The 25,508-nt window shown below is 40.3% G+C and overlaps 2 protein-coding genes and 1 pseudogene across 5 annotated transcripts in view; all 3 read left to right on the top strand.

The window, feature by feature from the left end:
• The window catches only part of MLO1 (Seven transmembrane MLO family protein), a 344,076-nt gene that overhangs the window by 122,320 nt on the left and 196,248 nt on the right, over nt 1–25,508 (top strand). For 3 of the 4 annotated variants that reach the window (XR_016259154.1, XM_089424734.1, XM_089424733.1), the window contains exons 5-7: nt 18,797–18,913; nt 19,238–19,298; nt 19,526–19,617. The exons of the other annotated variant lie outside the window; for it this stretch is intronic. Coding sequence is in view for 2 of the 3 variants with exons in the window: in XM_089424734.1 (XP_089280860.1) it covers nt 18,797–18,913; nt 19,238–19,298; nt 19,526–19,617 (270 nt within the window). In the remaining variant the exon portion in view is untranslated. The remainder of the gene's footprint in view (nt 1–18,796; nt 18,914–19,237; nt 19,299–19,525; nt 19,618–25,508) is intronic. 4 annotated transcript variants of the gene reach the window in all.
• On the top strand, nt 8,620–9,601 carry LOC149173787 (uncharacterized). The gene is made up of 2 exons (XM_089424736.1): nt 8,620–8,779; nt 8,904–9,601. Exons 1-2 carry the CDS (start codon nt 8,652–8,654, stop codon nt 9,388–9,390), a joined length of 615 nt encoding a protein of 204 aa, XP_089280862.1. The 5' UTR covers nt 8,620–8,651; the 3' UTR covers nt 9,391–9,601.
• LOC149173786 (large ribosomal subunit protein uL10 pseudogene) lies at nt 14,074–14,505 on the top strand (annotated as a pseudogene).

Genomic DNA, 25,508 nt, shown 5'->3' with positions numbered 1-25,508 from the left:
GTCAAGGGTCAAGAGTATCATCTACTAGAGTGAAGGTGCTAGCCTTGTTTATGGGATCAAGATATCCAAAAGATAGATGTTAACCAAATATCAAGTATACCAATATATCAAAGATCAACATTTAGTAGCCTCATAAAATCAAAAGTTCATTATGTCTAGAAGGTAACATACTTGTTCAATATCAAATGCACCATTTCATCATAAGAACTATGAATCCAAATTATTTTCATATGCATGCATGAACCATATGAGAAGAAGACATTCTCATCATACCTTAGGGCTTACCTTGCCATTACAACAAAAACATAACGTTGAAACAATATACCATGCATACCTTGTAGTATTCAAATACCTGTGCACCTTTTCATTTGACATAGGCAACTTGTACCACTTTTTCACCTTTTCATCAAGCGCCTCTTTATCTTTTCCAACTCTATCTTTTCTTTCCTGCATCTCAAATGATCCTCTTATTACATCTCATCAAGGAGGTTATAAACATCCAAATACTCAAAGATACATGGAGGAAGTATAAGTAATGATCAAAACAATAATCAGGTCCATTAGTCTAGACAAAAGGAGCATCATAAGTCAAGAAATACTTATCTTCAATGAGAGGTGATCCTCTTCCTCTTGAATTTGTTGGACACCTAATCCTCTATGGGTTAGTGTGGAAGCATAATAGATTAAGGAAGTTCAAGAGACCTTGGGATGTGGAACCCAACGATCACACCATGTACTATAAATGTATATCATTTGTTAATAAAAAATGTACTCTCATGTTTTATCTTTCATACTCTTTCTGCCATATGTGTTTAACATGGTATCAGAGCAGGCGTATTCCTGCCCTCCATAATTACTTTGAGCCATTTGTTTTATGGCCTTTCTGTGCAGGTCATTTCTGCCATCACTTCTGCATTTCATGAATATTTTCTCAGCTAAATTCTAGCTGCAACCTCTGTCATTTCTCCAACGCCATTTTTTCCTTCCCTCTACTTTGTAACTCGTTATTCTGCCTATGGTATTCTGAATCATATGCAGACTGGCTAGCCTGGTAGCTCTAACGCTTCCACTGGCCTGAACGCATTATTCACTATTATTCACTTGCATACAAAACGCTGCTCTCTTCATACAAAACGCTGCTCCTGTCGCTGCTCTTTGTACATCAATTACTTGCTGCTATTCACTATTATTCACCTGCATACATAATGTTGCTCTTACCGTCACCTGGAGGAGCCTCCGAGAAGGAAGGTATGGCTTCCGAACAAATGTACACAATAGAATGCGGCCTCTGAAAATTCAGCCACTAAACCCGCTCATCCTAGCTGATTTCCTTGTTTGAGCATTCCTCCGCCATGAATCAGTGATTGTACGCTCCGAGCGACGAATTGCTGCAACGGGTTCCACATGTTGGAATCGAAGAAATTGGATGCTATCTCGTTCTTACTGAGTATGAGGGGACTCGACAAATTCATGTGGAGGACAACGTTGTCCCCTTCTTTCTACCACGCACTGTGAGATATCGAAGTCGCGAAGGAGTTGAGGAGGGTCACGGCGAATGACCCACATGTGTTGAACAAAACTCAGGGCACACCATACATTTCATCGTTCTATAGAATCAAGATGGCACAGCGGAATGGTATCTGACATCCGCATGGTATACATTGTTTTGAATCCGCATTGTTTTGAACCACAAGTGCTTGCCATTACGCCTCTCCTCCCATGCTACGTTGCTTTGAAAGCTGCCTTGAACGCTCCCACGCTGCGCTGCTTTGAATGTTGCCTTCCGCCATTGCCTAGCCTGCTCGACCTTGGCCACCTGGGGATCCGTTTTCCGCTCGTTCCACACAGGAGTGCTTTTATAAGTGTGCGAATCTGGGAACATGGGCAGCCATGGAGGAATGTTTTTGATAGAGGAGGAATGACCTGTTATAGAGTTTTGTGAACCCAACGTTTCGGACTACTAAGTGAGTCCATCATCAGGGGATGCGTCAATAGATATTCTGAAGATATTAATGATGTATCCATGAGCTATATTTCAGGTTATATATATATATATATATACTAAGTGAGTCCATCATCAGGGGATGCGTCAATAGATATTCTGAAGATATTAATGATGTATCCATGAGCTATATAACCTGAAATATAGCTCATGGATACATCATTAATATCTTCAGAATATCTATTGACGCATCCCCTGATGATGGACTCCGAAACGTTGGGTTCACAAAACTCTATAACATGTCATTCCTCCTCTATCAAAAACCTTTCCTTACCTGTATGGATTCATTATTTAATGGAGGAATGTGTTCATGAGCTAGGGTTTCCTTCATCTGCAGAAAGGTAGGCAAAAGTTTCCGTTTTTTCACCACAGGGAACCGTGGCACTGGGCGGGCAAATGGGATATCTTCCTAATATCTTTTGCAATTGAAAAGAAGGCCTGCTCCACATTAATGTTTGTTTTGGCACTGGTTTCATAAAAATATTTAATGCCATACTCATTTGCAAGTGCTTGACCACATTCAGTTGAGACAGCTCTCTTACTCTAACCCATATCAACCTTGTTGCCAACCAGTATTTTGTTCACATTATCAGAGGCATGCTGCTCAATATTCTTTATCCAGTTCTGAATGTTGTTAAATGATGATTCATCCGTGACATCATACACCAGAAGAATACCCATAGCATTCTGATAGTATGCTGTTGTAATCGTCCGGGAAACGCTCTTGACCAGCAGTGTCCCAGATCTGTAATTTAATCCGCTTCCCATCAAGCTCAAATATCCTGATCTTAAAGTCAATTCCTATGGTGGTGATGAAACTTGTGGTAAAAGAGTCCTCAGTTGATATGCTCGTGGCCTATGCATGAGATCGGTGAAGCACTCTGAAACTGGATGCGATCGGTGAAGCAGTCAGAATTGGTGCGATTGAACCGTTGCAAGGGTTTTAGCTTTACACCGACTTATTTGCCCTTGCGTTGTCGTCTTTAACGCGGCAAATACACAACTTGATTAAATTCTGTGCTTTTCGAATTAGCCATGGCGCTTTGTAATTGCAATTAGAGTAGATAATTTCTTTTGTATCACCCTGGATTCATCGAATTGAGTATTGACCTCATAATTGCTCTCATCAAGTTACTTGACGAACGTCTTTGCCCAACTTTATGATTCGCTTCAATCAAGCCAGAGGCGAATATCATCTCTGGGTTTTTTGCATCTACTTGTATAATCCTGCAGCAGTAGTTGCGTTTTGTATTTACTTGTAGCAAAGTCGTAGTAGCATCATAGAGTAATGTGGTCTTTGATATTAGCTGGCAGCCGTATCTGGGTTGTCTTTCATAATTTAAGCGCTTATGCTTTGCATGATCTTCTGCGCCTATAAATTTAGTTTGTTGTTTGTGTGGAGTGCTAGAATTTGCGAGCCAGAGGAAACGGTGGCACATTTGCATTTGAATTTTCTCAGCCCTAGATAAGTCTACAGTGTCTGCTTATGTCCAAAATTCTTGAGAGGAGTTATTCGCTAGACCGGGGAAGAGGTTGTGCCTCCATTATTGTTTTGGGCATTTGTGTTAAGTTATGGTATGTTCTATGCTTATAACAATTTACTTCTTTTCTTATTATATTCCACAGATTAGCAATCACATGTACATAAAGTAAAGTGCAGATAGAACATTAAACGATCGACAAAAAACAAGCCAAGACAAGAGACACAAGATGTGGCAGCTAGCCAGGGACAAACCCCACAATGTGTGGGGAAACCCTTTGATCAAATCTTCTTTTATCTTCAATAATTCAGCAGAGAGAAATAGTACAATAAATCTGATTTAAATTAGCAGTAGCAAACCCTAGATCAGCAACATCAGTATTAGCGGCTTCATCATTAAACTAGGGCAGACGATATCTCACAAATCGACCGTCAGATCGGCTTGATTCCACCACCAAAAGTTGTGGCTTCCAGAGGAGGTTCAGATGAACCTACAACGCAGTTCAAATGAGGAGATTTTCTAGTCCTCGCAAGTCAAACTTTATTTCTGCAATTGCAGCTTCAGTTTTGGCAGCTTCCAGCTTCAAACTAGGGCAGTTGAAACTTGATATCATGCAAACTGTTCGTTGGATTGACTTGATTCCACCACCAAAAGTTGCGGCTTTTAGATGAGGTTTAAATGAACCTACATCGCAGTTCAGATGATGAGATCTTCTAGTCCACGCAGGTCAAACTTTACTTCTGCAATTGCAGCTTCAGTTTTGGCAGCTTCCGACTTCACGTGTGAGAGAGAGACCCTTTTCTGCGCAATAGAGAAGAGACTCTTTTCTGCGCAGTAGAGAGAGAGAGAGATGTGATGAGATGAGTGAGTCCAAATGAGGAAAAGTCCTCCTATATTTATACACAACGTTGGTGTTTGAATACATGCGACTGTTGGGCTTCTGAGCCTACATGAGTTGTAGGTCTGCTTGATAATAATTCCATAATCAAAATAAATTCATATCTCCATGAATACTTATTGGAATAAAATGATCTTTATATCAATCCTACAACTCTCGACGAGGGGAATTTAATAAAAATATTATCAGCCATGAATAAGATGACCCACATGAAGTTTTTGCCCTAGTTGCCAATTTTAACACTCCCTCTCAACTAGGGAGAACTTCATCTGCAATCTGTCTATCGGTCTTTACTATTCATCCATCAAATGCACTGCCCTGTATAGCCTGACCCTTGCCCTGCTCTGCTTTATTCTGCCTGTTCTGCTTTGTCTTGTTCAACCATGTACTGATATATACGGCTCTGCTCTGTCATGCGCTGCTCTGCTTTTGTCCGAATTATGAAGAAGAAAAAATGATCGAGGTTGTATCATACTGACTCAAAGTCAGTCTCGGAGTATGTACCACTGGTCCCTGACCAGCCTCAACTGACCCGAAGTCAGCGTCATAGTATGTACAACTCCTACCACTGGTCCCAGACTAGTAACATCCTCCACTGACTCAAAGTCAGTCTCAGAGTGCGTACCACTGGTCCTAGACCAGTCTCAACCGACTCGAAGTCAGTGTCATAGTATGTACCACTCTCTCTGGTCCCAGACCAGTACTGCACTGACATGAAGTCAGTCTCAGAGTATGTACCACCGGTCCCAGACCAGTCTCAACCGACCCGAAGTCAGTGTCATAGTATGGTACAACTCCTACCACTAGTCCCAGACCAGTATCATTGATCCCAGATCAATGGAGGTCATCCTAGCATAGGGAGTACGATAGATACAACGATGCATCCTTCGGTACTACTATGGTCCCTAACTTCATTTCCCTGCTCATTGATCAGATGAGAGGTAGTTCCCATGAGTCCTAGACTGCATGGGTAGGATGCCTCGACAGGAGAACTAATCAATCCTGTCCTCACAGGAGAACACATCAATCCTGCTACAATCGCCATGGAGAACACATCAATCTAGGCCGTCATGGAGAACACATCAATCCAGGCCTCATAGTAGAAAACATCAATCCTGCTATAGTTGCCATGGAGAACACATCAATCCAGGCCTCACAGGAGAACACATCAATCCTACTACAGTCGCCAGGGAGAACACATCAATCCAGGCCCCACAGGAGAACACATCAATCCTACTACAGTCGCCATGGAGAACACATCAATCCAAGCCTCACAGGAGAACTAATCATCCTGCTACATAGGAGAGCGAATCATCCTATTCCACAAGAGAGCGAATCATCTTGTCCCACAAGAGAGCGAATCATCTTGTTCCAGTGCGCACCACCAGGGGAGGGTGAGTCACCCTGTGGTCGTATGTTGCTCCAGTAAGAACCGCAAGCCCTGAGAGCTCCCAGATCTGAATGTATGCAACATGCAGGACCCTTGTACAAGGGTTTCTTGACGACTCCAAGTTGTTTGGGAAAATCACAGATTAGATCTTTCCTCGGGTCTTTGGCAAGGTGTATCGACATGTACATCATCTTAATGTGATGGAGCCTCCTTGTCGTCTTACCATATCCCAGATGATGTCTAGTTGCTGGAGCAATCGACAAATACGGGATTCCTCAATAATCGAATCCCACCTCTAGTTGTTACAGAGAATCACAGTGGTATGTGTTCAAACCAGTGTTGTTAAAATCGCGATTTTTTCAAAAAATCGCGATTTTATCCGCAACCCGACCAAATCGCGATTTTTACCCGTAAAAATCGCCAAATTTTTTTATAGCTGATTTTTTCGAAAAAATCGCGAGTTTTTCAAAAAATCGCGATTTTTTCGAAAAAATCGCGATTTTTACCCAAAAAATCGCAGGGCACGGGGGCAGCGGGCTTTTTATATGCAAAATCGATTTTTTTTTTAGTTCATTGTGCTGTCCGCGCGGAGGAGGAGGAGAAGAAGTGAGGGAGAGGAGCTGAAGGGTTGCCGTCGGATTTGGGAGCGAATCCAAGCGTTTTTAGGAGGAATCCAAGCCAAGATCACCAATTTGTCCATAAAAAAGGTATGTAGATTATTTTTTTTTTTTTTTGCTTCTATAAAAACTTTGTTTTTCATTGTTTTTAAAGAATTTTTTGAAATTTTTCATTGATTTGGGATGGGTTATTTGTTATGACTATGAGAACCAATTTTTTATTTTTATTTTCTCATTTTTTTTAAACATTGTTTATTTTTTTTGAATTTTCATTGTTTTTTGGCATTTGCCATTGGCATTTGGTTGGGTAACTTGGGTTTGGAAATTGGGATTTTGGAAATAATTAACTTGTAATTTTGTAAATGCTAAATTGTAATTTGTATAATGTAATCCTAAATTCTTATTTCCTAATCCTTATTTTTCCATAGGTTTGCAAATTCAAAATTCAAAAACAAACATGCCAAGGAAATTGGATCCTTTCTGGGAATATGGTGACCCTAAAACTCCGAATGATAGACAAAACTTGTATTGCAAGTTGTGTGGAAAGGAGATATTCGGGGGGGTGTACAGGTTGAAGTTTCACCTTGCACAAATCCCTGGACGTGATGTGGTGCCCTGTCCTAATACAAATGCTGAAATTATCCGAAAAGCCATGAGAGCATTGGGAGAATTAGAGCACTCTAAAGAGGCCAAAGAAGAACTCAAAAGGCAACTAAAAAGGTCAGCTGAAGGAAGTGGGCCAAGTGGCACTGGTTCTACTGCAGCGTCAGTCAAGCCGGTAGCTGCATCATCATTTTTTGTTCCTCGAACCACACCTGGTGCATAACCAACTATCGGTTCAATGCTAAAAAGAACTGAAAAACAACAAGCTGACAAGTTGATGACAAAATTTCTCCTCTGGAGTGATATTCCTTTCAGCATTGTAAGGAATAATCCATTTTTCCAACCTACTGTTGATGCTATTGCCAGTGTTGGCTCGGGGTACAAAATCCCTTCTCTTCATGATTTCAGAGGCCGGCTTCTTCAAGATGAAAAGCGTGACTGCACCCAAAGATTGGAGGATTTTAGGGAATCCTGGGCACAAACAGGATGCACTGTTATGTCAGATGGTTGGACTGACCAAAAGGGGAGAACCCTTATAAACTTCTTGGTTAGTTGTCCTAGGGGGACTATGTTTATCAAATCTATTGATGCAACTCATCAAATCAAAGATGCAAAAAATTTATGTGATTTGCTGGATGTGTTTATTTTGGAGGTGGGTGCAGAAAATGTTGTCCAAGTCATAACGGACAACGCTGCAAATTATGTTGCTGTTGGTAGAATGCTTATGGACAGGCATCCTACTTTATTTTGGACACCTTGTGCTGCCCATTGTATTGATTTGATGTTAGAGGACATAGGGAAAATTCCCTTTGTCAAAGAGACTGTTGACTCATCAAAAAGCATCACAAAATTTATTTACAATCACACATCTGTGCTTAGCTTGATGAGAAAATGCACCAACAACAAAGATTGGTGCGCCCCGCCATTACACGGTTTGCGACGAGTTTCATATCTCTTCAATCCCTCTTGAAATCTATGTGGGATTTGAAGAGAATGTTTGTTTCAGAGGAGTGGCGTTCTTCGCCAATGAACCGCAAACCAGAAGGAGAGGCCGTCTGCAGACTTGTTTCATACCAAGAAGACTTCTGGGCGGGAGTGCAGGAGGTGTGCGCTGTCACTGAACCTTTGGTAAAGGTTCTTCGGTTGGTAGATGGTGAGAAGCCCGCAATGGGCTATTTGTATGAAGCCATGGACAGGGCCAAAGAAGCCATTCGGTCCTACTATGATGACAAGGGAGATGATGGGTCCCAGAGACAACTCCTTCTATGGAACGTCATTGATGAGCGATGGAACAACACACTCCATCGTCCCATTCATGCTGCTGGGCTTTTCCTGAACCCTACATTTTCTTATGCATGTGGGTTTGATTTTGATGCTGAGATCATGGATGGATTATTAACCTGTGTCCAGAAGATGGTGAGAACTCCAGAACAACGTATGGAGATCTCTAAACAAATTGAGACGTATAAGATGTCAGGTGGCACATTTGGCTTTGATATGGCTATCTTTGATAGGACGGTCAAAATGCCAGGTATTTTTTAGTTTGTAACTTTGTACTTTGTAACTTTGTTTCAAATTTCATTGTCTCTTCAAATTCCATTTTTTTCTTATGTTTATTTAAAATTTTATTTGTAATTTTGTTGTAGCCGCATGGTGGAAGATGTATGGTGGCAGAGTACCCCTTTTGCAAAAGCTTGCCATACGCATCCTCAGCCAAACATGCAGCTCCTCGGGATGTGAGCGCAATTGGAGTGTATTTGAAAAAATACACAACAAGAAGCGCAATAGGTTAACAACTTAACACTTAAACATTTAAAATATTGCAAATTTCCAAATAAATTTTTGAATTCATTAAACAATATTTTTTTTTATAATATTAATTATTAATTATTATTTCATGAACTTTGTACAGGTTGGAGTCCCGTAGACTTAATGACATGGTCTATGTCTACTACAATCTTCGATTGTGGGTGAGGCAACTAGACAAGACACCTGATATGGATGCCATCTCATTGGATGAGATTGACACCACTGCTGAATGGAGGGTTGAGACCGAGAGGCCTCTCATGGATCCCACTGAGGATTGGTTAGTGCAGGATGAGGGGGAGGAGGAGGGGGAGGAGGAGGAGGAGGAGGAGGAGCAGGAGCAGGAGCAGGAGGAGGAGGAGGAGGAGTTGGAGGAGCAGGAGGAGGAGGTGACACCGCCTACCCGGGCTACCACTAGAGGACGTGGTCTCTGTCTACCTACAGTAGCTGCTACTTCTACAGCTACTTCTTCAGCTTCTAGAGCACGTCAGACTCCACTGCCATTTCCACCACCACAGGCACCAGCATCTTCATCTAGGGGGAAAGGGAAAGCAGTGACATTTTCTCGCAAGAGGGGCAGAGGAAATCAATAGGATTAGAGTCTTAGACTTTCATTTTATTGTATATGACATTATGACATGATGAGATACATTATCATATTTTTTGTTGATATTTTGAGGCTGAGTTGGGACTCAGGACTTACTATTCAGGACATGATTCAATGTTATGTGTGATTTTAGCGCTAGAAATGATATTAAACATCTTATATATTAGTTTTTTTATCATATTTATGTGTCAATGTATTTATTTTATGTTGTAGATGGTTTAGATATTAAAAAAATTGAAAAAAAATGAAAAAAAATGAATATTTTTGTGCCAAACAATTTTTTCCCGATTTTTTCCGATTTTTTCCCGATTTTAACGATTTTTTCCGCTTTTTTCCCGGCGCCGATTAAATCCCGATCGCGCTTTTAACAACATTGGTTCAAACAACTCACTGAAGAGCTTTCCCAACCAGGCAGCTTCATACGAGATCATACTCGTAGATATGTATCCGGTCTCGGCGGTGCTTATGGCAACCGACATTTGCTTCCTGCTCATCCATTATATCGAAGCAGAATCCAAAGAGAAACAACACTAAAAGTGCTCCAGTGATCCTTCACACTACCTGCCTAATCAGCATTCGAATAATCATGTAGTTTCATATTTCTGGCAGTGTATCTCAATCCATGAGAGATTGTGTCCTGAAGACATCTCAAAAGATTCTTGGCACCAATCTAGTGAGGCTCAACCAAATATGAGCTCATAATGCTAACTGCAAAACATATGTTCGGACGGAGGTTCACTAAGAACATCAATGTGAATGAGTTTTTGAAACTCAGAGGCATTTACCAAATCTGGTCCGACATCACTACCATATAACTTCTGAAAGTTAAGATCCTCGAGGTAGTCACAGGCTTGCAATCCACCATACCAAATCTTGTCAGAATTTTCACCACATATTTTCCTTGAGATAAGAAAATTTCCCTTGGCTTCTGCCACACTTCAAGTCCTTGGTTCTTCATTTCAAATTCAGAAGCCAACTCCCTCTTACATTTGTGAATGAGAGGGTATGCACCTGTTAGAAAGAGGTCATCCACGTACAACACCAGTCTGAGAGGCTTGTCATCTCCAACCTTAAGGTAAAGGTTAGGATCGGCTTCACTCCTAGTGAATCCCAACTTCATCAAGTAGCTATTGATCCTCTCATACCATGCTCGGGGTGCTTGCTTCAGCTCATAGAGAGCCTTCTTCAACCTGCATACATGAGATTTTCAATCATAAATCTCAAATCCTTCAGGTTGCTCCACATAGACCTCTTCTTTGATCGAACCATGCAAGAACACAGTCTATCCATCTGATGTAGGTTCCATCCTTGTGAAGCCACAAGGGCTATGATCAAGCGCATGGTCATATATCTGGCAACAGGTGCAAATATCATAGTCTATACCTTCCTTTTGGGAGAAACCATGAGCAACAAAACGAGCCTTATACTTTTCCGTACTTCCATCTGCTGCATGCTTTATCTTGTAAAGCCATTTTGAAGTAACAATTGTCTTGTCTGGGGTCTGGGAACTACTTCCCAGACATCATTCTCCATAAGAGACTCATATTCTATGGTCATAGCATCCTTCCATACTTGATGCTTGACGACATCTGAGAATGATGAAGGCTCATTTTGTATGATCGTGCTCATAATGGTCAGGTATCCCTGATACCTGTTAGGTTTCTTACTTTGACGGAAGGTTCCTCAAGGTGCAGCATGTCCTTTAGCATCATCAAGTATCCCCCTAAGCCATGAAGGCCTCTTCCTAGAAGAGGAAGGCTCATGTGGATGAGGATCAGTAGGATCCATGGGTTCTTCTACATCAGGGATTGATTCATCATCCTTTTCTTTCAGTTCCCTGGTGTCGGCTTCTTGAGAGCTCCTTAAAGTTGGAAGATTGTCCACCTTGCTGAGAGCCATATCTTCGTCAAAGGTGACATCATGACTAATCACGACTTCCCTTTGACCGGCTACATAGATTTTATAGCCTTTAGTATTTTCACCATAGCCCATGAAAATTCCTTTCTTTCTAGATGTACCCAATTTATTTCTTTTCTCTTGCGGCACATGAAAGTATATAGGGCTTCCAAAAAAAAAATGAGAAACATCAGGTTTCTTACCAGTGAACATTTCTTCAGGAGTCTTGGAACTCAATGCTTGATGAGGGCATCGATTTTGTACATATACGACGGTGTTTGTATTTTCAGCCCATAGAAACTTCGGAAGTCTTTGATCATGTAGCATGGCTCGGACATCTTCCACAATCGTACGGTTCTTCCTTCCCGCCACACCATTCTGCTCAGGAGTATGTGGTGTAGTAGTCTCCCTCTTAATGCCAACCTCAGATATGCCTGAGTGAACCAATTGTAATATATCGGAGGGCTTGCTTTGGCTTGAGGGAATGGTCCCCTTTTTGAGCTTTCCTTTGGCACATCCTGGACATACACCTTTTTTCTCTACTCGGAATTTGGGCATCCTTGTCACCATTTGTCTTACACCGAGTATAGCTTTGTAATGAAGGGGGGCAAACCTTCGATGCCAAAGTTCGGATTGAAGAGATGTGTCATAAGACATGACACCTAGTGGACTTCCATCAACCTAGCCTTTGTCTTCCATTGCCGAGATGGACACTAGGTTCTTTTTGAGGTCAGGTGCATTTAATACATCCTGGAATTTCTAGCCTTCTTGAATGATTGTCCTCTTCCTCGATTCCCAGTTCTCCTCTTACCTTTGCTAATGAATTTGTCATTCCTTTGATTGCCATCAGAGGGATTTTGATCATCATCCCGGTGTGAGTCCTTTCTATCAGGGCACTCCCTTGCATAGTGACCTGCTTTATCGCAGATGTAACATTGTCATTTTCTTCCACCCTTAGGTCCAACCTTTCCTTTTGATTTAGTCCCGGAATCATTTCTTTTCTTAGTATGAGAAGAAAAGGCAGCAGGAGGACCTTTAGGCATGGTCATTACTTGCTCTTCTTCCCTTGTTTCTTCTTGAATGCATCTAGCCATTAATTCCTCGAAACTAGGAATTACATTACTGTTCAGAAGAGTAGTCCTGAACACGTACCATTCAGATGGTAATCCTCCAAGAGTCGTGAGTGCCATTTCCCTGTCAGTAATAGCCTCCCCAGTAGATAGGAGATCGTTCTTGTTCTTGGTTATTCTTAAGAAGTATGCTTGCATACTCTCATCTTTATCCTTCTTGATTTCCTCAGCTTATTTCTAAGAAACAAAACTTGATTTGCATCATTAACTTTAAATAAACTCACCAATCTAATGTAGACCACCAAGTGCTTGTCGATAGAGTCCCGGATGATCTTCTGTTTTGACTTCTCCGGTTTTCCATTTGTTCCATGCAGCGGTGGATGCATTTGATGGAGGCTCAAAATATTGCCTCTTACATGGTCCAACACTCCATGATCTTCTAGGGTTAGATCGATAGACATCTTCCATCCGTGATATTCAGCTTTCTTGTGAAGCTTGCCTTTGGCAGAGTGTTGAGGACCCCATAGTTCTTTTAGGATAGCCTCGCCAATCTTCTCTTCGGTGATTGCTCTTGCTCTTGCTCGGGCTTTGTTTTCACCTCAACTCTGATACCATGTTAAGTTATGGTATGTTCTATGCTTATAATAGTTTACTTCTTTTCTTATTATATTCCACAGATTAACAATCACATGTACATAAAGTAAAGTGCAGATAGAACATTAAATGATCAACAGAAAACAAGCCAAGACAAGAGACACAAGATGTGACAGCTAGACAGGGACAAACCCCACAATGTGTGGGGAAACCCTTTGATCAAATCTTCTTTTATCTTCAATAATTCAACAGAGAGAAATAGTACAATAAATCTGATTTATATCAGCAGTAGCAAACCCTAGATCAGCAGCATCAGGTTTAGCGGCTTCATCATCAAACTAGGGTAGACGATATCTCACAAATCGACCGTCGGATCGACTTGATTCCACCACCAAAAGTTGCGGCTTCCAGAGGAGATTCAGATGAACCTACAACGCAGTTCAGATGAGGAGATCTTCTAGTCCTCGCAAGTCAAACTTTACTTCTGCAATTGCAGCTTCAGTTTTGGCAGCTTCCAGCTTCAAACTAGGGCAGTCGATATCTTGCAAACCGTCCGTCGGATTGACTTGATTCCACCACCAAAAGTTGCGGCTTTCAGAGGAGGTTCAGATGAATCTACATCGCAGTTCAGATGAGGAGATCTTCTAGTCCACGCAGGTCAAACTTTACTTCTGCAATTGCAGCTTCAGTTTCGGCAGCATCCGGCTTCACATGTGTGAGAGAGACTCTTTTCTGCGCAGTAGAGAAGAGACTCTTTTCTGCGCAGTAGAGAGAGAGAGATGTGATGAGATGAGTGAGTCCAAGTGAGGAAAATTCCTCCTATATTTATACACAACGCTGGTGTTTGAATAGATGCGACTGTTGGGCTTCTGAGCCTAGATGAGTTGTAGGTATGCTTGATAATAATTCCATAATCAAAATAAATTCATATCTCCATGAATACTTATCGGAATCGGATGATATTTATATCAATCCTACATCTCTCGACGAGGGGAATCTAATAAAAATATTATCAGCCATGAATAAGATGACCCACATGAAGTTTTGCCCTAGTTGCCAATTTTAACAGTTTGTATCAACGAATTCGAGCTACATTGGTGGTGCAGTGAACTCTTAACAAAGGTACTATTGAAATTATAACACCTGTGGAGCTTATTAAGAAAGGAGACAAGGCTGGTTATTTCGAGCCAGTTTTGCTGGCAAAGCTTGGCATTCGGCCATCTTCCTATGGGTTGATTGTGCAATCTATATATGACAATGGATCGGTATTTGATCCTGAAGTTCTTGATCTCACAGAGGATGATTTAATAGAGAAATTTGCTGCTGGTATTTCTAGTGTGACAACTCTTTCTCTGGCGATCAATTATCCCAAAATTGCAGCTGTTCCACATGCTATCATCAACGGTTACAAGAATGTATTAGCAGTCGCTATTGAACTTGACTATTCTTTTCCATTGGCCGAGAAAGTGAAGGAGTATTTGAAGGATCCAAGCAAGTTTGCAGTTGCTGTTGCCCCAGTTGTGACATTGTATTGTGAGTGAGTGTTGATTCTTAGTTCATAGTTGTGATCAGTGTTGGAAGTGTAAGTTTGATTTGTTGAGAAAAATGGCTAAAATTGATGACGCATTAGAGTTGTTGAATAACCTCATTCATTCCACTATTCATGATATGGTAAAAAATAGCAAAAATGGTCTTTCTAATATTTGAACTTGTCTACAAAATGCACAAGAGAGGATTGAATTTTTGCAGCTTGAATCTCAGCTACAGCCTACAGCAAGCAAAATTACAACAATGGAGTCGTCATTCTGAACCTGTTTAGAACAATGAAACAAACTCTCATAAACAACAAGTCAATATTGTTGAAGTTCATTCAGATCCATTGCCCAATAAAGCAGCAGTTGTACACGCAGATGCAGAAATTCAGTCTGCACTTCCCAAGTCGGTCATCAGACCTTGGGAAGAGCTTGTCCACAACAAGCACAGAACTGGTCTTGGATATGACAACGACGTGTTGTAAAGTTTTGTAGATGTTCTATGCTAAGAGCAATTTCACTTTTCTCACAGCAATCATACAAGTAGATAAGCAAAATGCAGATAGAACATATAAGCAGATCTTACAGAAGACAAATTAGAAACAAGAAAAATGTATGTGTTTGTTTCGGCGGTCAACAGGATGCTTCAACCAGCAAAGTCTCCTTTGGTCAGCCAGCCCAGCATGTGTCACAACAACCCTCCAACCAGTAGATGAGTCAACCCAAGTCAGTTCTACAAAAGTCAACGCTGTCCTGAAAAGTCAACGCAGGGGCAGCAAGCTAAAAGTCAACGCAGCAGCAAAACGGTCAACCCTTTGACCTCGATTTTTGTGCCAGGTAGTATGGCCTTCAAAAATCGAACCTCCCACAAGTTTTCAGCTTGTTTGGACCAAGCGTTGACCAAAGTCAACGCTGGTCAAACTTCTGCGAAACCCTAGCAGCAGAAACATCCTCTTCGTCCTTCCCACGTGTGGCTGAAATTCGTCCTCCAGGTAGCTCGTACTTTTTAGGATGAGAGAGGAAGATGTGAGTTGTGTTGTGATCAAATTCTCTCCAACTTTTCCTGTATATATATATCCATCAATGAGGGTGTGTGACACATCTGTTGGGCATGTGAGCCTACATTACAAAACTGGCTGACCTTTGCACATATAATTTATTAAGAATAATAAATTCAAAATATAAGTTCTGCTCATCGGATTAAGACTATTTTTATATGGATTTTACACCTCTCAGAAAGAGGAATCCAACAAAAATATTAGCCTCTTAATCTGAGCATCAGAACATGGAGTTTGGACCTAGTTGTCCAAATTTAACACGTGTCCTTTCATATTCTAGACTATTCCAAACCAATCCAATTTCAATGTCCTGGATTTGTTCAGGACGGTTCATCTTCACCTGCTCATTACAATCCACCTTCAGCTGTTCCAAATTCTGCCCCTCTTCCACAAAAACCACAACAAATTGTGAAATGCCAACACTGTGACCGAGTTGGCCATCTGAAAGATCACTGTTTTGATCTTCATCCATGTAAGCACTATCATAAAACCAGTCATTCTTCAAACAGATGCTTCAGAAACAAACCTCCTGCAAGAACAAAGATTCATCTTGGATGGATCACTTCTTGGCAATGGGCATCAACAGCCAAGAAGATATTCCAGTCACATGTCAGAACTTGTTCTAGAGTATTGAACAGTCTTGCAGTTGAGTTTTCTCCATCATCTCACCTTGTATTTGACAAGGGGGGAAATGATGGTCATCTACAAGCTTCAAAGCCACATCAAGCGAGCCTGAGCCACAACCTGCCACACTAGTTTCAGAGTTGTAGCCAGAGACAAAGATGCCCCTGAGCATGCCTTCAGTTGGTAATGCCTCTTCAAAGAATTTGGGACACTTCCTCTAGCAGAAGACTTCATCTTCTTGCCAGTTTTGGAAGAGTTCCAGGAATAGAATTGGGGACACTTCCTCTAGCAGAAGACTTGAGCTTCTTGCCAGTTTTGGAAGAGTTCCAGGAATTGTATTAAGCATTCCAGAGTTGTTGGTCATCCTTAAACCATCACAGGTTGAGACTTCCCTTTTTAGGTTGAAGTTCTCCCTTTTATGCGGGGTGAGACCTCCCTTTCATGGTTGAAGGTTTCCCTCTTCAAAACAATAGGAGCACTTCCTCTAGCAGAAGACTTCAGCTTCTTGCTAGTTTTGGAAGAGTTCTAGGAATTGCACTAAGCATTCCAGTGTTGGTGGTCATCCTTAAACCACCACCCTTTATACCAACATTTCAGAGAGCACATTCAGCCTAGTGTTGCCATACATTTTTGCACGTTTTGTATTACAACTCTCTTCTTGGACTCATACATAACCCTTTGGATTAAGGGGGGGGAATGTTGGACACCTAATCCTCTATGGATTAGTGTGGATGCGGAATAGACTAAGGAAGTCCAAGAAACCTTGGGATGTCGAACCCAATGATCAAACCATGTACTATAAATGTATATCATTTGTTAATAAAAAATGTACTCTCATGTTTTATCTTTCATACTCTTTCTACCATGTGTGTTTAACAGAATCAATCATCACTGTCCATTGTCCACATAACAATGTTGCCTTCAATCAGCTTTATCAACAACCAGACTTACTATAGACTCTCCCTTCTAGGGCTTCACCAAATCTGTCACAAGTGCTTGAACATCTTTATTCTGACCATGCTAGGGTTTCTAGATTTCATATCTCAAATCTGGCCATAAACTAGGGTTTCTAGATTTCATATCTCAAATCTTGCCATAAACCAGGGTTTCTCTCAAACCCTAACTTCATAATATCCATCAAACCCTAATACACAAATTGCCTAAGGTTTTCTTCAAACCCTAGAATTCTTTTAGGTCTCCTCCATCTTCTCTTGCTTCCATCAAAGGTGTCTCCATGGGGGTGATCTCCATGACTTTTCTTTAGCCCAACTCTAATACCATGTTAATTTTTCTTAGGGCTATATTGTTCTTTGCTTTGATAATTGCATTTCTTCATTAACACATTAAGTTCACCCCATAACATGAAAACATTATTCAAATTTACATCATTATTCATCATCATATGCAACTATGTAGAAAGAACAATATCATCATCATCAATGCAGTGGAACATAAAGGACCAATAGAAGAAAATCATTTACACAGAGACATCAGGATTGGTCGGAGACCAGGGCAAAGCGCACTATGGAGAAAACCCTTGCAAATTCTTCTTCTTATAGATTGTCATCAAATGATTCAGCAAAAGAGAGTGCACTGATCCATATCTTCATCTATGCAGCTAACCAACAAAAACAACCACAACATCCATGAAACAAACCTAACAAAGCTTATACTTAAAATAATAATTCGGAAATTTGTACTGATTTGTCACTCGCTGCAGTCAACTGTTGAACCCTGCAGTCACTGAGCGAAATCTTTGGACAACTGAGATTTCAGCTTTTAGTTCCCAGTCGCATGGAGGAGGAGTCATATGAGCAACTTTAGTAGCACAGTCACACCCTTAAGCCTGGCAAGCGAGCGACTAGGGCCGAATTTGATCTGTGGCGAGCGAGCGATCGACTGTGTCTGTGAAAACCCTAACTCCCAGTTGCGTGGACAGTGAGATGTCCATGTGACTGGAAGGCTCCAGTCGCATGCATGAGCCTCTGTGGGAGCAACTGTGGTCCAGATCCTTCTGTGTTGTGCCTGCAACTGTGGCCCAAAACCCTAGATTTGAAATGTGAGTTTTAGACCCTGCAATTTCACCTCAGAGCGAACCTATTCCTCCGCGGATGAGCCTCAGACCTGTGCGAGCCAAAAACCAAGATAGAAGAGTGTCTCATGATTGTGTCTAAATGAGGTAGAGGTCACTTGTATTTATAGCCTTCCAAGAGGGTCCACTTTGCTTTAGGGCCGACCTTATCAAATATGCACATGTGGGATTTTATTCATAAATACACTTTCCCTTATCCGATTTGAGTGATATTTAGGTCGATTTTGGTCCTCTCAAAAAGAGGAATTCAATGCAATTATTATCTCCATCAAGTGAACTGTCCAAAGTGGAGTTTGACCACAGTGGCATATTTTTAACATCATAGTCATCAACGCGTGAAAAAATCAGAATATAATGCAAAGCTCTATGATAGATTAAGACAAAAAAGTGTGTGGCTATAGATCTATTAATTTAATGTGCTTTAAAAGAGCATGGTTATATATGATTAGTTAAGTAATTGGTATTTTGAATTGATATTTATTATTTTATAGTTTTAACAATGAACACATTTTAAATCTGTTGGCAGGGAAAGACACCTTTCTTATCCGTAGAAGCAATGCATCAGTTGCATATCTTCATATTTGTGCTGGCTATTGTCCATGTGTTATTTTGCGTCGTGACCATGCTTCTGGGAAGTGCAAAGGTGAGCTGTGGATTCACTGGCAAGGTAGATTCTCATGAAAAATAGTAGACTATTATGCTTACATACCATTGATAGAAATGAAATGAAATTATACTAGTGTCTATGAATGACCAAATTAGTTCAATAGGACTAAGAAGTACCACCTTTGATGATATCTTTAAGTAGTGCCTATGGCATCTCCTAAGCAGTTATAATCTACACTTATGCATAGAACTATAGCATAGATATATGCTGAAACAATTAACATGATTTAATGCTAGTATATTTCATACATTTGCGTCAGATTCTCTTTCTAGCTTTCTAAGAAATAACATTTTATCTTAGATCCGCACATGGAAGCCCTGGGAAAAAGACATTCAAGATAACAGATACAATCCACGAGATGGTAAGTCATAAATTCTGTTCTTCAATATGCCATTGGATTAAAATAAATCAAAGGTTTGCATATATCAGGGAGGTAATATTTTATTACTTAATAAACTTCAACTCTTTGTTTTGGCTGATGTTAGTCTTCATTAAACACCTTTGCTTCTTATGGATAGACTAATATCCATATATGGGTATCACATTGATAATAGAGTGAAATCCATTCACTGTTATCTGTGGGTGCAGCTATGAAGAAAATCACCCATGTTGTGAATGATGATTTTGTCAAGACCCATGCTACGGGGACATGGGGAAGTTCGGCTTTACTAAGTTGGATAGTATGTCCCTTTTCATCTTAACCTCCATAATTTTTTTCTTTATGTAAAGCTTTGAATTGGTGACTTGTTTTACATTTTAGAATAATGGCCATAAAAAGTTTAAAGCGGATTCATTTAGATTGGGACATGTATGTTTTTTCAGTTCAACCACAGATACAATAATGCTTGGCTTTGTTAACTCTTGAAATTGAAAGTGCTCCAAGGTAAGTTGAGAGTGTACACTGTCACCTCTTACTATCTCCCTGTACTTTGGGTTAGTTCTTGCAACCACACTGAAGGATCTGTTAATTTTAAATACCAGATCTGATTTAACTTTCCTAGCAAAATATTTCACCCAGTAAAATTATTTTCTGAAAACTGCTGAAAATAAATACACTGGTATTCTAACGTCACAATTTTGAAGCGGAATTAAAAACAGAAAAACCAGCCACAATAACAGTTCAAAAATTTTTTCCCAACAAATTCTCCTTCACTTTTCTATTGCTCAGGAAAATTAGAGCTTCTATACCAAGGAAAATGACTCTCACAGAATACACAAAAATGCAACAATTCAAAACCCGGAAATAACAGCTCTTGGAAATTTTGGCTTGTTTGAAAAATTACGCCCCTGGATATTTTCTTTTCCGCTTGTACGACCCACTGTGCACTAGAGCAATCAGCCTTTCTCTCATAGGCCATACAACCCCCTGCACAAACCTCCATCGGAAGTCGGTCTCCTCACAAAACTTGGCCTCCTGTCTCTCCAAGATCTCAGCCCCTGTTATTCTTGCTGAAATCTCCTTCTTGTACTCTTTTCTTCTTCTCTTCAGTTTTGAGTCTCTCGCTCATACTTCAGAAAATCACTCTCCTAAGGATTTAACGTGTCTTCTTCCTCTCCCTTAGGCTCCTTTTATAATTTCTTATTGAGCTAGATCTCAAACCCTAGTTCTCCTATGTAATGGATGGCTAGGATTAAATCCGAGGTTATTTGGGAGCAGGAGCGAGAAGCGACATTTTCAAAAGCTCCTGGTTCGGGAGCGAATCAGCAGTGAATTTTTATATATTATATATTTTGACGCGTATATGTCAACAAAATCATGTAGAATGATGAATTAGATGTAAAAGGCATAAAAACATAGATTGAATCATATAACATCAATCATCTAGAAGTTATAATCTTCATCAACCACGTCCACAAGTTAGTAACATATAACATATCGAGTCTCACGATTCATCAATCTTAAAGTTTCAAGCTTTCAAAATTCAATACATAACATTTATCGTCATTGATCACCAAAATTATATCAAAATTCTAACATGAAATGAAATGCTATAAAATGAAATGAAATGAAACAACTTTCAACTTTCACGAAGCATCATATTCATAATTCATTACCAATGAGTTATAATTGCCAACTTCAAAGTTCAAACTTAAATTGTCATATATTGTTTACAAAAATAATCACAAAAAATATGAAAGATTCAACAATTATAAAAACTACGAGAAACTAGACAAGACAAGTAAATCTATTATCTATTGCTAATGCTTGGGCCTCTTGCCGCCACGAAAAATGTCTAATTTTTGAGTCCTGTTGGAAAATTAGGATCTTTGTCATTAATATCACTCTCTAAACATTAATATCCAGAGGTATCTTTGTCATTACCTCTGGATCTATATAGGGATCTTTTTCATTAATATCACCCTCTAAGCATTATCATAAGATAGAAAAAACATAGCATGTCAAGTCAAGAGTTTGTTTGAGTGATGGGTACATTTTTAGTAGGGTCATGATAGAGGAGTTCGACAACCAATGTCACTAACATGGATTGGTGCTCTTGATTAAATGCGAGTTCCATACCCTAATACATGACAAAATCCAATGGAAACATTGCAATCCCCCCAATCCTGAAATCTTGAAAAACTGATAAGTCTGCTGGATTTTGAATGAGATCTAAAATTCTACTTTCTCCATATGAAATCCAATGAGGTTGGAACTATTCTCAAACATCCCTAGTCATTTCATGGTAAGGTTAAAAATTTAAGTAAAAGGATGAAAATGAAAAATAAAGGAAATGTTACTTTTACTTTAAGAATTTAACATTACCATTAATTCCCAACATTCCTAGGGTTGAGATGTATAAGGCAAATGAGAGGATAGGCATGCTTTTCTTGGAGGGGTTGTTTTTGAAGGAAAACAACCCCAAAGATTAAGGAGAATGTCACTTTTACTTTAAGAATTTAACATTTCCACGAATCATCAATACTAGGGCCATAGGCTTGTTCATTAGGTCGCCCCACTCAAAAATGATTGTTTCTTTGAAAAAAAATTGCATTTGGAATGATTTTGCAATTTTTTTTTTGCAAAAAAGGCTAGGGAGCGAAAATGTTGCTCCTGGGGTTGCTCCCGAAGGGAGCGCGCTTTGGGAGCGGGTTTGAGGGGGGGAGCCTCTCCCCCACAACCCTGATTAAATCCTATGCGTCACTTGAGATCAATGGTTGAGATTATATCTAAATCACTTAAATAATTAAATTATTTGTCTTTAGAAGCCTTGCTTAATAGCCAACATTAATCAATTAAATCATTTAATGTATTTTTCCTAAGTTAGACTTGGAAAAAAAACTATAATAATGACTTCTCATTTTGTGTCCTCTTGTCTCTTTGATCTTCATTGTTTGGTAGTTGTTTGATGATAGAGAACGCAATAATAATAAAGTGAAAGAACAAATTAATAACAAGTACCTCAAGTTAAGTAAAAGAACATCACAAGCAGGTATCAAAGTAAGAGAAATCACCTAATATAGCTGTCCCTAGTGTGAAAATTTCTGAATCTAATATTAGAATATTCCTTTTTAGTATTTAATGCTCATTCTTTTAGCTGTTGCTATTTTTTATTCTTTTAGCAGTTTCTTAGATGAAACTGATTGTTTCCATATTATACATAGAAACTTGATGTTTCTATTATTGTAAATATCTCTGTATTATTATTGAGCTTCAGCTTGCTCATGATTAATTGAATTGATTGGAAATCCATATGCGTTGTTCGCACTGTTTTATGGTATCAGAGCCAGAAAAGGAGATTTCTTGAACAATTATTCTCTTTACATCCAGTCGGTTCTTCCTGTTCTGTTTGGATAATAGCAGTCGGTTCTTCCTGCGTATCTGTCGTGTTATCATTGGGCAGCAAGATCTCCACAGGGTTTTAAGAAGGGACTATTTCTAGTGGCCAGCCATATTCCGGTGCCCACGATTGGATCGACAGTAAGAACGTCAAGAAATTTATCAGCCCCACTATGCTGTTCGCGGCGTGATTCATGCTGCCCGTTTTTTCACTCGCTATTTCTTCACTCTCTAGCGTGCTAGAAAACTTCGCTTCGTGAAATTTTGCAGAGTCTTGCGCGTCATCCGTCTGTCCATTTGACGGGATCGAGACCAAAGCGCAATCGTGGTTATTACAATAAAAATTGATCAGTCAGATTTCATATTCTTTGCAGAATCCAGTGCGAAGCAGCGGGCAGACCAGATCCAAATCTTATTACCTGGAAATTCCAAGCGTTTCTCTGGCCAAGGAAACGATCTTCTGTTCGCGGCACTGGAAGCGGAGTTAGCGTAGGCGTGTCGGATATTAATTTTTTTTTTTTTTTCTTCAACCTCGCCCACGTATCATAGTTTTTTTTGTTTGGGTTTCGCTCTGCGGAGTCGACGTAGATTCAGCGGCACGGTCGACGTAGATTCAGCGGCAGTCTTTTTCATCAGCGTTTTTTTTTTTCTCCCCCAGAATTGATATTTGAATTTCCTGTGTAACGGAAGCGGCAGCAGCAAGAAAAAGTTAGCAGCAGCAGTGTGTCTGTGCTACTGTTCTCACGCTGCCTCTGTATTAGAAATAAGGCCGACTGATATATAGATTGCGGCCACACTGAAACAAAAGGTTTGCAATTTTCTGTGGAGATCTTTTGCTCTTTAGTGGCGTTTTGCGGCAGTCTCTCCCTTTAGTGGCGTTGCACCATCGATGTATTTGTGACAGCGGCTTTCTCCAGCAGTAACAGTCGGCAAAATTTGTTTTTTTATGCAACAGTCAGCCTCTTCAGCTATCGGTTCAACATTTCTTGGTCCGAAAGAGGTGACTTTGGATTACTAAAGGTAGTGGAAACCATAGAGAGCATCCATACTGCAAACAGCCGGTATTTCTAAGAACTGATATTTGATTTCGAAATAATTTTTCATAGTTTGAAAAATTCAGTAGTTCATTTCGAAACTGCTCTCAGGGAGATTTCTTGATCAGCTAGCTTCTTCGCATCTTAATCTCTTGAGTTCTTTCATTCCTTTCTAAGGTCGAGCCCTCTGTAAGCCAGGTAGCCTTCACTGAGTCTTAGCCTCGGCTTTGCTCACTGTGATAAAAGCTTACAGTCGTCTATCTCGATACAGAAATTGATTCTTCTCTGTCTTGTGAGATCTCCACAATTTGTTGATTCTTCCTATCTAGTGTTTGTTTAAGAAAATTGTGCTTCTTACAGTAAATCAGTTTCCTTTGGGAATCATTTCATATTTATATCAGCATCTGTCAATTTTTGTCTGGATCAGCCAGCATCCTCGTTGAAATCCGTGCAGGATTTTTTGTATTTTTCCATATCTTGGGAAACGTGCAGATGGCTTCGTTAACCAATCTCATGTTGGAAGGCAGTCAGGAATATTCCGAGCAGACAGAATCTGCCTTTTACGCCTTTATGGCTAAAAGGTCGTCAGATCATGTACCGTCTTCTGCTTGGTACATTGACTCTGGTGCATCACGCCATTTCTCTCACAGGCGTGACTGGTTTATTGACTTCTCACCTTTCAGTGATTCCGTGGTATTTGGTGGAGGTGAAAAATACACAGTGGTTGGCAGAGGTACCGTTCAGATCTAGTCTGGTGGGCGCACACTCATCTTCTTGAATGTATACTATGTTCCTGGTATGGAAATTAATCTGCTGTCTGTCAGCCAGATTATGAGGAATTCTCCTCAGCTTGATGTAGTGTTCAGTGCGCACAAGTGCTCCATTATTGACAGGGAGACTAGTCTAACAATTGCTGTTGGCCTAGAGGACCATGGTCTATATAGGCTACTTGACACCGGTGACTCTCCAGAAGTGGCTCTAGCAGCACGTGTCTCTCCCATCAGTACTCTATGGCATCAACGATATGGGCATCTAAATATGCAGTATCTCTCTCAGCTCTCTCGGGAGGGACTTGTGTCAGGATTACCTGATATTCAGACTCAACAATTGGGGGTATGCGGCGCCTGTCAAGCGAGAAAGCAACATCGGTCTCCATTCAAGGATGGAGAATCTTGGCGAGCATCTAAGGTACTTCAGTTACTTCATGCTGATATTTGTGGTCCTATGAATACAGCCTCTATCACTGCTTGCAAATATTTTTTACTTATTGTAGATGATTTCAGTAGAAAGATGTGGGTGTATTTTCTAAAAAATAAATCTGATGCACTTAGTACCTTTCAGAAGTTTAAAACCTTAGTTGAAAAAGAGTCTGGCTGTAACATCATGACTCTTAGGACCGACAATGGGGGGGAATTTTGTTCTTCAGCGTTTGCCAACTTCTGTGATATTCATGGCATCAAATGTCAGTTAACCACACCCTACACTCCTCAACAGAACAGTGTTGTCGAGCGTCGCAACCGCACGGTTGTTGAAATGGCTCGTTCCATGTTACAACACAGGAGTGTTCCAAACAGATTCTGGGCTGAAGCAGTATTTACTGCTGTTTACCTTCTTAACCGATCACCCACTCAGGCTGTTACAGGGAAGACTCCTGAAGAGGTTTGGTCTGGCCGTAAGCCTAAGATCAGTCATCTCAAAGTATTTGGCTCAGTTGCATATGTTTGGATCCCAGCTGCTAAGCGCTCTAAGTTGGATTCCA

Source organism: Pinus tabuliformis, chromosome 4_2 (assembly GCF_031772625.1).
Source record: "Pinus tabuliformis cultivar Carrire ecotype Pingquan chromosome 4_2, CPIR1, whole genome shotgun sequence".
NCBI classification, from domain to species: domain Eukaryota; kingdom Viridiplantae; phylum Streptophyta; class Pinopsida; order Pinales; family Pinaceae; genus Pinus; species Pinus tabuliformis.
Note: the sequence above shows the minus strand (reverse complement) of the source record. Positions and strands in the feature narration are given on the sequence as shown.

Coding starts and splice junctions, on each gene's coding strand:
- LOC149173787 (XM_089424736.1), top strand. CDS start 8,652: ATGTATGGTGGCAGAGTACCCCTTTTGCAAAAGCTTGCCATACGCATC. Junction 8,780..8,903: donor CACAACAAGAAGCGCAATAG/GTTAACAACTTA, acceptor AACTTTGTACAG/GTTGGAGTCCCGTAGACTTA.